This window comes from Grampus griseus (genome assembly GCF_964374135.1).
Source record: "Grampus griseus genome assembly, chromosome: 9".
Lineage (NCBI taxonomy): Eukaryota > Metazoa > Chordata > Mammalia > Artiodactyla > Delphinidae > Grampus > Grampus griseus.
In genome coordinates, this window is record NC_139003.1 from 48,112,793 (window position 1) to 48,126,493 (window position 13,701).

At 36.2% G+C, this 13,701-nt stretch overlaps 1 protein-coding gene across 1 annotated transcript in view; it reads right to left on the reverse strand.

The window, feature by feature from the left end:
• The window catches only part of TAX1BP1 (Tax1 binding protein 1), an 88,503-nt gene that overhangs the window by 60,027 nt on the left and 14,775 nt on the right, over nt 1-13,701 (reverse strand). The window contains exons 3-5 of the mRNA XM_082661957.1: nt 12,458-12,560; nt 6,130-6,317; nt 2,461-2,619 (exon numbers count right to left, since the gene is read on the reverse strand). Coding sequence (XP_082518083.1) covers nt 2,461-2,619; nt 6,130-6,317; nt 12,458-12,560 — 450 coding nt within the window. The remainder of the gene's footprint in view (nt 1-2,460; nt 2,620-6,129; nt 6,318-12,457; nt 12,561-13,701) is intronic.

Below are 13,701 nucleotides of genomic sequence, written 5' to 3' on the forward strand. Positions count from 1 at the left end.
ACTTTTAAAATCTCGGCAAAAGGCTGTCAATTTCTATTCCTCTTGGATGACACTCTTCATATTTTAGTTCTTCCTCGATGATTCTCTGGTCTATCACTATGAAAGGTAATACAACAATATAGCTACTTAAAGTTAGTGAGCATCTATTACGTAACCAATACCATTCTAGGTCCTTTTATCACCATTTTCTACAGTATAACATATTTTTAAAAATCACTTCCACATACTTCATCTTCCCAGACAGTATATTCCAATGGAAGGATAGCAGCAAGGAAGAAGTGCCTTTCAAGATTAGTGACTGTCATCAAGATTTATGAGTTGCCATAAAAACTTCCAAAGATCTCTTCTGGGCACCACAGCCACAATCTCCTACAGATTTTGCTTCATTAATCCCTTGACCTCAATCTACCACTTTCTCAACCTAAGTCTATCAGAATAATCTTTAGTCTTGCCTGTAGTGCTTAACCCCTTGTCACCTGGACAGCAGAGAGAACCTGAGACTGTTTAAATCTCAGCTAATACTCGACTGAACCAGAGAAATGGCCTAATGTACATCAGTATTTCTCGCAATTAAAGGCCTCTCATTCTGCCATTCCTACTCTTGCAAATCAACCTTTCTTCCCTTGGATTTCAAGGCGATGAGAGTCTAACCTTAAAGGCCATATTTCAGGGTATTCTTGATCTCATGGGCTAAGTTCATGCTGTAATGGGCCACTTTAGAAAACTATCAAATCCAGGTACAAACATCGAGAGAAATGCGTGAAGAATAGAAAGAGAAGGGTAAGAATTATACAAAGGATAGCAAAGGAGTTATAACAATTGAATTAAAAATTTAGCTGAATGTCCTAATAGTCAAGCTAGGCACATACAATGAGATTTTATCATAACATTTATAATATAATATTTGGTACACCTGCTTAAAAAGTTCAAATTTAAAAAGTGGTTCCTTGAGGGCTTCCCTGGTGGTGCAGTGTCTGAGAGCCTGCCTGCCAATGCGGGGGACACGGGTTCGAGCCCTGACCCGAGCAGATCCCACATGCTGCGGAGCAGCTGGGCCACAACTACTAAAGCCCGCGCGCCGTGCTCCGCAATAGGAGAAGCCACTGCAGTGAGAAGCTTGTGCACCGGAAATAAAAAAAAAAAAAAAAAAAAAAGGTGGTTCCTTGGACTTCCCTGGTGGTCCAGTGGTTAAGACTTCTGCGCTTCCACTGCAGGGGGCACTGATTCAATCCCTGGTTGGGGAACTAAGATCCCACATGCCCCACAGTACCCACCCCCCCTCCAAAAAAAAAAAAAAAAAGTGGTTTCTTAACCAAATAGAGTATCTCACTCCTACTGTAGGATACTCCTACTGCAGGACTGCAAGTATTCCCCAAGAGTAAAATTGGGGGAATAACTGTATTTTAAACTAAAAAGGCTAATGGTAACAAGGACAGAAGACTTTACAGATGTTTATAAGGAGATTCACAACTGTATACATTGCTATAAGTTATGTTTACCCTCTAACTCAAATAAGCAATCCTCAAACAAACAGAATAAGGCTAAAAAAATCTTTTCAGCTTGAGCCCAGCTGTATTTAATCTCTGCTCAGGTGTGCAATATACAACCACTTCACTGGAGTATAAAACCTATTAAGAATCACTGTACTAATGGTTCAATTAACAATTATTAAGCAACTGTTCTAGGTCTTGCTGCACAAAAGAATAATGGAACAGACCCCATCCTTAGGGAACAATAGATCAATCCTGTCAATGGACATTAGCATATCCAACTAGTTACAACATATGTGAGACTGTGGTATGTATAATCATAATCTGTGCAAGTTTGTCAAAACTAACAAATTTTCTTATGAAAATATTAAATAAATTAGGTGATTGTTTTTTCCCATTGTTTTTGGCTACTGACTTAAATCCATTTGTATCTCTAATCAAGCCACACTGTTTTACACTTATACTTCTTTTTTTCTTAGATTAAGAAATTGTGCCAATTTTTAATTAGGTGGTTTTTAGTATAATTTATTGCATTTCTCACATCAAGGATTTCAGAATTCTAACATTACATCTTATTTCACTAAATTCTGCTTTTTAGAAGAGTAATTTTAACTACTTTATTCTATTCTTCCCTTTATTCAGTGTTTATCATTACTAATTGTATTTCTAACCCCTCTCCCCCGAATCAATCAAGTATCCTACAATTAGATGTAAAGCATCTAGAAACAGTTGTCGGGGACAATGTCACAAGCCTGATACCAAAAATCTAAAGTATTTTAACCATTTACAACATAAAAGAGGCTATGACAGAAGGTTGATAGGCTCTGACCTATTCTCATACAAACATCTATCTAAATGCTACTTTTTTCAACATGTGGTCTTCACTCATTTTAACTGGTTCAGTTCCTGAAAAAAGTGGGTTTCAGACAATATACTGTAACTCCAATCAGTTACATAGGACACAACTAACCTTTTGCTCTGCTTGCAGTTGGTCACATCTTTCTTTCTCATGGTTAAGTTCTCTTTCCATTCTTCCAACTTGTTCTCGAAGTTGTGTTGTTTCTTTTTCCAGAACAGCAATTAACTTTAACAGTTCTTCTTTTTCTTTCATTGTTTTCTCAATTTTCAACTATAAAACAGAAAACTCAAACTGTTTTTTTATAATCTTATAATACATTACTAATTCAGTTTTCCATTTCAAAAAAATAGTGAAGAAATTTGCAGAAAGAACTTTTACATACTATCTACTTCATATCAATCAGACTCTTTTAGTCTTCAGTTAGAAAAATTCATGAATCATAAACTTAAACCATTTTTTGGTTGGGCAAAGAAAAAAACATTACAAGAAGGTATAAAAGTAATGAATTTTATTATGAAGTTGCCTGCTAATCACTTTTCAAATCAGTACTAAAAATGAGGCATATTAAGTTTCATAAGTGACTTAATTCTGGGCTGTTCTTATTTTGGGTAATAATCAAGGAGAAAAATGTGTACCTCTTCTTGAATGCAAATCTATGGGAAATCTTTGAATCTATTAAGAACTTCCTTGTGTGTTACATAAGGCCTTCATCTATGGGATTACTGTGAAAAGTTCTTTAAATAAGGTACTAAGGAATAAGTTTCTATATGTATAAAATGGCCTCTATTTAGCTAAATTAAAAGAAACTTTGTAAGTAAATGCAAATTTTAGGACAAAAATGCACATTGTAACATATTAACAATATAATTGACTCTTACATGAACACTAAGTTACTTAGTTCAGGAAAATCTAAAACTCCAGTATTCTAAAAATTACCAAATTAAGGGACCTAAAATAGTAAATAAAATGGTTAATATTTCTCTTACAGCAAGAAGTCTGATTCTATTAAAAAAAAAAAGAAGTCTGATTCTAACAAGGGAAGAATGGAGACTCAGAGGGAAAACTTCACAAAGGAGGCATCATACATTTAGCTAAAATAAAATGTTTTCCCCCAATAAACCCCAAGTCACTTTTCCAGGGTCATGGAATCAAACTCTAATTAAACTCTAAAATGGCTCTTATGAAAGTTAAAGAACTGTAAAATTTTTAAATGACCCATCTATCTCTTCCATCAGACTAAATGAAAATGACAGGAGTAAATGCCCTCAAAAGAGAAAAGTTTGGGCTTCCCTGGTGGTGCAGTGGTTGAGAGTCTGCCTGCCAATGCAGGGGACACGGGTTCGTGCCCCGGTCTGGGAAGATCCCACATGCCGCGAAGCGGCTGAGCCCGTGAGCCATGGCCGCTGAGCCTGCGCGTCCGGAGCACAGGCTCCGCAATGGGAGAGGCCACAACAGTGAGAGGCCTGTGTACCGCAAAAAAAAAAAAAAAAAAGAAAAAAAAGAAAAAGGTTTACTTATTCACTTAATTTTTTACCTTACCTATTTTTTAAAAAATCATTTTTGGCTCTAAACTTTCTGGCCACTTAAAAATAAAGATACACCTTGACACAGTACAACAGAAACATTATAAAAGAACCATTTTTTCCCAGTGATTCATTTAACTGACACATACTTTAGAGTTCACTGAATCTTAAGTAGAAATGTTTAAAAGGAATTAAAATTATATGAAAGTGTATACAAGTCTAATTCCTGTCCCCAGTTTTGTATTCTGGTATCTTTCGACCATACAAAAAGGTTAAAATTGTACCATGAACACCCATAACCTAAAGTCAATAATTATTAATATTTTGCCATATTTACTCTCCCTCTATATACCTTTTATTTCTTTTTCTTTCTTTTTTTTTTGTTAAAGCATTTGAAACATAATTGCAGATACTTCACCCCTAAGTGCACAGGCCAAGCATCTCCTAATAAGTAGTCTTGTATTTAACCACTACCATGATCATAGCTAAGAAAATTAACAATAATTTTATAACACCCAACGGGTAGTCCACAGTTAAAATATACTACACTACCCCCAAGTATCTACTTTTTAGAAATCTAGGATACAACCAAGGTTCACAAACTGAAGGATTGTGGCTCAATCATTCTTAATGACAACAGTGCCCTAGATAATGTCTCACACTTGTACTAATTTGGTGCATTTTTAGTAAAATCATTAAAGATTTTGATAAATGTGGAAATTTAAAAGACTCGTCAAAAAATTGATCAGGATATAAATACCTTATCTCAGAAACATTTACCTAAGAGACAGCATACATTTTATGAGTAGGAAGAAGAGAACTAAATTGTGCAATGTCCCAATTTACTTGGAGCACAAAAGATAGGTAGATGCCAAAATGCCTGTTGTTTTTCTGTTGGAGGTCCTAAAATCAGGGTGGTCTAACAAGTATCCAAAAAACTGCAATATAAACAGTCACTGCATTCTTCATAAGATCTAGGCTTGTTTCAGCATCTTTGACTAGCATTCAAATACCAGGCTAAAAACCTTGATCATCAGGCGGTTGTCACCACAAAATGTTTTAGTCACCCTATAAAAGTTACATTTCTTTATTTAAGATAAGAGAGGAATTTCTGGAAGGGGAAAGGAAAGATACAGAAAAATTCACAGTAAGTTACTGGTTCCTTCTAACCTTCTTAGTTTGACTGTCTAATATCTATAACCTCTTGTCTTTTTTCTGTAGTCTGTTTTTTAAGATAAATAAAATCAGAGGCATAAAATATTTACATATAAAAAACATCCGAGTATAAAGAATAAGCAATGACTCGCCATAGGCTAAATAGGAATGTAAAATAACCAAAAATGTATACTGAACCAATTAAAGAAGATCTTTTTCACAGAAACTCAATACAACATTCTAATTTTTTAGGTTTAGGGTAAAGACATTGAGAAATATCTTGAAATAGGAATGCTGTTCTATTTTTTTCCTTCACTAAGTACTAAAAATTAAGACATATGGCATTATTAGACCATCTACACAGAAAATTTCTTTTGATGCAAGTGCAATGACTCCAAAATATTCAGTGAAAAAGAGTGAGAAACTTTTTCACCTTTTTTTTAAAAATTATGGTTAATCCAGCTTATTCATTTGATCAAATAAACAGGAAAAGAAATCATTCTAAAAACGCTGAACCTAAATTATGAGACTGGGACGCTTCACTGATTCACTGCCACACGTGAGACAGAGCATGCTTGTGTTATAGTGAAATGAAGTTCACATCCAATTACAGTTAGACTTACTGCTTCATACCACTTTACCATCAGCTTCACCCCCAAATTTGTATTATTCTACAATCAACAGATTAGGCCATCCCTAAAGAAGAAAGGTTAGGGGGAGGGAACATTAGGAAGTTTTAGGTCTAAACTCTCTCAATAATTACTTATTGCAGATATACTATGCACAAAATACTGATAAGCCTAGGGACAGTCCCTGCCACAGTGAAATCAGTAACATAATTGTGACAGAAAATTTTTTTAAGTATTTCAAAAACAACACTCTAAGTTTATTATTTTAGTTAAAAAGCATTTGATTTTCAGGTTATACTCCTGCATAACCTAAAAATTCTTAAAATGCCAACCAACATGAGCTCTGTTTGTAATTTATCTATGACTGATTTGTCTTTTTTAAAACATTCACTATTTTTAAGTCACAGTTCATAACAAAATAATCCAGTTCATAATATAAATTTATGAATCACCAGCTCACTGTTGGTACCAACCTCAAGAAGGCCAGCTTTTGTGGTCACCACCAACATGTCAGAATTTCCTTCATCTTCCATAGTAAGCAACTCTTCAACTGGAGAAGAAGCTCGAAACTGAAAAGGTGTACTTGCTCCACGAATTTCACCCTTATGGGTAACATAACAGAACTGATAAAATTCTCCATCATCATTTGGAAGGTAATATCCTAAGAGGAAGTTAACAAACAAAAAAAGTATTAAATTTTCTGTTATAAAATTATTTGGATTTAACAAATCTTGCCATATCCTCTCATTTATGACCCTGTTTCTAAGCACTCAGGATATGTCTTTCCTATCTTTCACAAATTATCTATCAAAACTAGACTCTTGGGCTTCCCTGGTGGCGCAGTGGTTGAGAGTCCGCCTGCCGATGCAGGGGACACGGGTTCGTGCCCCGGTCAGGGAAGATCCCACATGCCGCGGAGCGGCTGGGCCCGTGAGCCATGGCCGCTGAGCCTGCGCATCCGGAGCCTGTGCTCTGCAACGGGAGAGGCCACAACAGTGAGAGGCCCGCGTACCGCAAAAAAAAAAAAAAAAAACCTAGACTCTTCTTTCTTCCCTAAATATGCCCATATTTTTCTTATCTTAGGTCTAAGCTTATACTCTCAGAATATTCTTTCCCTGTATCTTCACTAGGGTAAAACCAATTTATCTGGGAGAGTCAAGTATGCAGTTTTCAATGAGAAAGAGGCTGAAGGCGGAGCAATGGAAGAACCAGCATAAAAGCCTAGGAGGACCAGGGGATGGAATACATCATTTAAAGAAATGTTCCCTCAAATATGACATTAACTAAATGCATAAGAGAGATATTAACAAACGGAATACACTGCACATATGCACTGTGTAAGGGCAGAAAGAGGATGAGGTCTACTGATACAGAACAAAAATAAGCTTTGGAACCACACAGATTTATTCTGGAATTCCAGCTCTGCCACTAATTATTATTTACTTAACCTCCCCGAGCCCAAATTTCTTATCTATAAAAGAAATTTGAAGCCATCTATCTCAAAGTTCCAAAGTACCATGGATTATGTAGTTCTATCATCTAGCCCACTATCTGACAAATTGTATGTGTTCAATATTTGTTCCTTCTCTCTTCAGCTCAACTGTTACCCTGTTTTAAATTTTGCTGTATTATCCTAGCTCAAAATTAATCCTCTCCAAATCCCAGCTCAAAATTAATCCTCTCCAAAGCTCCCATGGTATTTTTTACATTAAAAAAAAAAAAAATCCTCCACCATGTACTTTGCATTACCATTATACACATGCTTTATAGCCTACATCCAGAACACAGAAATACTGAGGGCAGATTATTAATAAATATAAACATTCTGGAATTCCCCCCAGAATAACCTGAAACAAGGAAGCATTCAATGACTGTGAAACGAACACACAAAGGTGAATATATTCCCCTTATCTTGGATATTAATATCTACCCAGAAATGTGCATTCACTATGCCTATTATTCCTTCATATCTTGAAATTTTTAGCCTCATTATTATGATATTAACTTCACTTGACTTCATTCTTTAAAAAATAGCTGAATTTTGTCCACAGAGGGGAGGGGGCAGAGAAAATATAAGCCTGAAACATCCTGTGGTGCTTAAAAATAAGAAAGAAGCTGTCAAAAAAGAAGGGGGTGGGGGAGTCAAAAAACACAGAAGCCCCCTTGACAGACCTCCCAATAGCCAGAGAAAGCTAAATCAATTTGAGCAACAAAAAAATTATAGCATTAAACTTTATTCCACAGGAGAAAATATATATGCATGAATGAGAAAAGGATGACTCTTTCTAACATAATAATTGCAATTAATAATGTCCAAGAAATGCGAATAGAAAAGCATCATCAGGCAAAAACAACAATAATTACTGTAGGCAAGATCCACTGATGGATACTAAAATTAGTGGGTGAAAGTTTCAGGAGAAACAAGGTATCTCAAAATTGCTCCCCATAATACTGTTAAATCACCAAGGGAAAAATACTAACTTTACAGTGGAGAAACCCAGCAGACACCACCTTAACCAAGTGATCAAGACTAATATTACGGGCTTCCCTGGTGGCGCGGTGGTTAAGAATCCACCTGCCAATGCAGGGGACACGGGTTTGAGCCCTGGCCCGGGAAAATCCCACATGCCACAGAGCAACTAAGCCCGTGCACCACAACTACTGAGCCTGAGCTCTAGAGCCCACAAGCCACAACTACCGAGCCCACGTGCCACAACCACTGAGGCCTGCGTGCCTAGAGCCCGTGCTCCGCAACAAGAGAAGCCACGGCCATGAGAATCCCGCGCACCGCAACGAAGAGCAAGCCCACGCGCAGCAACAAAGATCCAACACAGCCAAAAATAAATAAATAAATAAGTTTTTTTTAAAAAGACTAATATTACTGCTAAGAAGACAATCAGACATCAAGTACTCTCTGATACAATGCACTGAAAAGAATACATCATCACTTCTATGATATACTTCCTGAAAATGTATAGCCTCAATCTAATCATGAGAAGCTGTCTGAAAAACTCAAAATGAGGAACATGCTACCAGAACAAAACAAAACTGAACAGTACTCTTCATAAATGTAAAGGTTATGAAAGACAAGGACAGAATGAGGCGCTATCACAGACTGGAGAAGACTATGATGATACGACAACTAAATGCAATGTGGGATTATGGACTGGATCCAGGAACAGAGAAAAGAACACTACAGGAAACACTAGTGAAATCTGAATAAAGTTTGTACTTTAGTCAACAGTGTTGTACCAATGTTGAATTCCTGTTCTTTTAAATAAATGTACTGTGGTTATGCCACATGTTAACATTATGGGAAGCTGGGTGAAGGGTAGATGAAAATTCTGTATACTATTTTTGCAACTTTACATCTAAAATTATTTCAAAATACAAAGTTTTAAAACAAAGTAATACAGGGAATTCCCTGTCGGTCCTTTCCAGTGGTTAGGACTCTGTGCTTCCACTGCAGGGGGGCACAGGTTCGATCCCTGGTTGGGGAACTAAGATCCTGCAAGCCTAGAGGCACAGCCAAAAAAAAGTAATTAAAGGTACATCTAGCAATAAATTTTTGAAGTTTTTAAAAACCCCATCCTCCTACTATCTACTACTAAATCCGCGGCTGAGTAACTTTGCAAAGGCCACTACACTTACTTTTAAAGTTTAAATAGAAAAGAAAAATATAGTTTGACTAATCAGCTCTGGTATCATGGCATTAGAAATTCTACAAACTAGATATTCGAGGTCTGATTTTTTTTAAATCTCACAAAAATAATTCACTAAAAATTATGGTTCAAATACCATTTGAGATACAAGATATAGTTATTCAGAACTGAAATTTAAAGCTACCTAGAAATAGCTCTCCTCAGATCAGTAAAACTGAAAATAAAATAGGAAAATGTAAAAACCAAACTCCAAGTCAAATTTTATAGCCTGTAACATTAGCAATCAAATTATAGTAAACAAATAAGAGTCCATTTAGGAAAACAGTTACATTTATGTACACTTTATTAGTTGTTCTGAGTTTTGCATTTCAGGATTCTCATGACTACTCCACAAAATGAGCAAAATTGTTTGGATCATGCTTAAGATTCCTTCTGGCTCTAATTCTCTATGACTAAATTTTTCATGACTCTATCCTGAGCTCCTTATATAACAAACAAGTTCTAGGCAGGCAGAAGATTTTATTTCTAAATTTCAAAGTAAAAATTATGATGACTTTTCAAAAACATGTAAAACTTAGCTCCCATGAAAATGCTTTTACAATATGAACAGAAATAAACTGGATGCTTTTCTCCTTTTTTTCTAACTGCTTTGAAACTTTCTGCTGTCATAAATAAGCAAATTCATCAGTCACTATAACAAATTCTGTAAGTTTCTTATTTATTATAAGAAAACTAATCACATTAAAAATGACTGGAGGGCTTCCCTGGTGGCACAGCGGTTAAGAATCCACCTGCCAACGCAGGGGACACGGGTTCGATCCCTGGTCCAGGAAGATGCCACATGCTGCAGAGCAACTAAGCCCGTGTGCCACAACTACTGAGCCTGAGCTCTAGAGCCTGCGAGCCACAACTACTGAGCCTGCATGCTGCAACTACTGAAGCCTGCACACCTAGAGCCCGTGCTCCGCAACAAGAGAAGCCACTGCAATGAGAAGTCCGTGCACTGCAACGAAGAGTAGCCCCTGCTCACCGCAACTAGAGAAAGCCCGCGCGCAGCAACAAAGACCCAATGCAGCCAAAAATAAATAAATGAATGAATGAATTTTTAAAAGTAGATTAAAAAAAAGAATGACTGGAAATAAAACCACAACATTTAAGAACAAATATCTTAATAACAAAATCAGTTCCAATATACACACTTGAATTTGATTATCTAAAAAAAGGCTATGAATTAAAAGATAAACTACAGGGCTTCCCTGGTGGCGCAGTGGTTGAGAGTCCGCCTGACGATGCAGTGGATACAGGTTCATGCCCCGTTCCGGGAAGATCCCACATGCCGCAGAGCGGCTGGGCCCGTGAGCCATGGCCGCTGAACCTGTGCGTCCGGAGCCTGTGCTCCGCAACGGGAGAGGCCACAACAGTGAGAGGCCCATGTACCGCAAAAAAAAAAAAAAAAAAGATAAACTACATATATAATTTATAACTTTCTTAATCTATAAAACATCTATGAGGACCTAAATCTCTGTCTATATTACCGTACAAATTTTATTCTCTGAATATGTGTTTCTTGTCACAGTACGTAAAGAAACTTTTTTGTATATGCAAGCTCCATGTGATCACATTCCCAACTTATGTTCACACCAAACATATACAAACCTCGCAATAAAAAGTTTTAAAGAAGTAAACCACCAAAATCCAAAACACTAACACCACCGAATGCTGGTAAAGATGCAGTCCAACAAGAACTCTCATTCACTGCTGGTGGGAATGCAAAATGTTTTTGCCACTTTGTAAAAAAGAGTTTGGTGGTTTCTTATGAAACTAAACGTATTCCTACCATATAATACAGCAATCATACTCCTTGATATTTATCCAAATGAGTTGAAAACTTATATCCACACAAAAGCCTGTGCATGAATGTTTATACCAGCTTTACAGCTTTATTCACAACTGCCAAAACTTGGAAGCAACCAAAATATTCTTTTTGTTTTTGTTTTTTGTGGTACGTGGGCCTCTCACTGCTGTGGCCTCTCCTGCCGTGGAGCACAGGCTCCGGATGCGCAGGCCCAGCGGCCATGGCTCAAGGGCCCAGCTGCCCCGCGGCATGCGGGATCCTCCCAGACCGGGGCACGAACCCGTGTCCCCTGCATCGGCAGGTGGACTCCCAACCACTGCGCCACCAGGGAAGCCCCAAAATATTCTTTAACAAATGGATGAATAAGCTGTGTTACATCCATACAATGGAGTATAACTGGTTTCCTTTGCAATTCTGGGCATTTCATGTATGTTAAAATATTATACTGAGACAGAGTCCATTAGCTTCCCCAGACCAAAAACAGTCCATGGTATAAACAAGACTAAGAATTTGCTTTAATACAATCCAAAGTCAGTATAATTTTACTACAAAAATCACTCTACAGCAAATGCCGTTATAGATTTCTAACTAAAATTTTTGTGTTTTGTTTTAAAGCAACAGGGTGTATTTTTTTCATATAACAAGCAATCTGGAGGCAGTTGCCTGCTGGCCTTGATTCAGTGGCTCAGACATGTCAGGACAGACATATATGTTCTTGTCTATGCCTTGCCCTCGTGGCCACAGGAGGCATGCTGAAGCTCTAGCCATCACCTTTGTGAAGGCAGAATGTGGGGGGAGGGGCAATACCAGGTATATCTTCTCCTTTAAATAAGAGAATTTTTAAAAATCTGTATATAATGCTAAGACAAAAATGAATTTTATATTACTCACATCCATTTTATAAGCAACTTTCCCTATAGAATTTCTACTCTATAAATCCTGTTAATCATCTTTGTGATTTTCATACGGAATATTTTTCTCACCTCTAATTTGTTATATTATCTAATATCAGTAACAGCATTATTTTCTCATTTGAAAAAAAAGATCATCAAAAGACTGCTCTTCAATGAAAGACAATAAGGAAAAAACCTTTCTCTACATAAAATATCATGTGACCTACACTAGATATTTACATTCTTATGACTTCTGATAAAGAAAGATAAGATACTAATTCATTCAACTTTAGCCACTAGACATGCTTAAGTAGATCATTACAATGGGGTACAACATTTTTAATGGCAATAAAACATCTAATTTCATCTAGTTCTGCTTTTCAGTTCTCACCTTGAAATGCTAACACACAATTGACTGTTGATCCTTCTACATAATGTTCAGGCACAGGAGACCATAAAAACGTGTAATAATCACGAGCAGTACTCCATCCAACCTAAAGGAAAACAACAAAAACATGGATATTATAAGTAAGTGGTTTAATATGAGTGATATCTTATAGCATATTGTTTTTCACTGCATCCTAAAATTAAAGCATGCATGAATGTTTACAAATCCTGAGCATTTTAACAATCACGTCAAATTTTTATTATAATTTTTTATTAAGCTATAACCTAATGCTATAAAAATCTATAACAGCAGAGTTTCTACTATGTATTAAAATGCAACTTGATATCCAATTTCTCAAGGAAAACCTTAGTACACATATGATCAAATATAAAAATATGCTGCACTTAAAATTTGATTTCACTAAACATAAGTTTTTAAAATTTATTTTATGCCTTGAATTTAACTGTGTTTTTTTTAGTTAGATTTCCCCCTCCTCCTTAAATCCACTAATTAAACTTCACTAGTCTGTCATCTTTAGTTAAGTCTTGCCTACAGGCAATGGTAAATTTTGTAAAAATTTATTTTTACCTTTATTCCTAAGGTGTTTATATATACAAAAAGACCACCTATGTCCCACCAATCTCTAAAACATTTCCACCTTACAACATGAATATACACATTACATATCTCAGTCTTTATTTTCCAGATGAACTGTACTGTGGTAAATACTGAATATTAGATATGTTTAAAACAGGTACTAGATATCCATTTGCCAGTATATTACAAGAAATTATGCATTATCCACGAGGTTTGATTACATATGTTCTATAATTCTGATCGATTTAGGATTAGAGGGTCCAGAATATTGAAACTGGAAGAATCTTAGTAATCTTTAGTCTCTAAAGGAGAGTTTTCAAACTGTCAGTCACAACCCAGTAGTAAGTGGTAACATTATATCAATTTAGTGGTTCATAACCACATTTATTTTTTAATTAGAAAGCATCAGAGGGCGTGAAGGCTAAGTACTGCTTCATGAAAATTTGTTTCAGGTGTATCTGCATGCAACTTTGCTAGGTCAAATCACAGAATCATATTATTTTTATTTCTTTCTGCGTGTCATGGCCAAAAACATTTGAAAGACACTATTCATCTCTTTACAGATGAGAAGCTTGAGGAAACCATGATGTAAGTGATTTTCCTGACCTAAGGCTCAGTTTTTTTCTCTCAGGATTGTTAGAAGGATTACA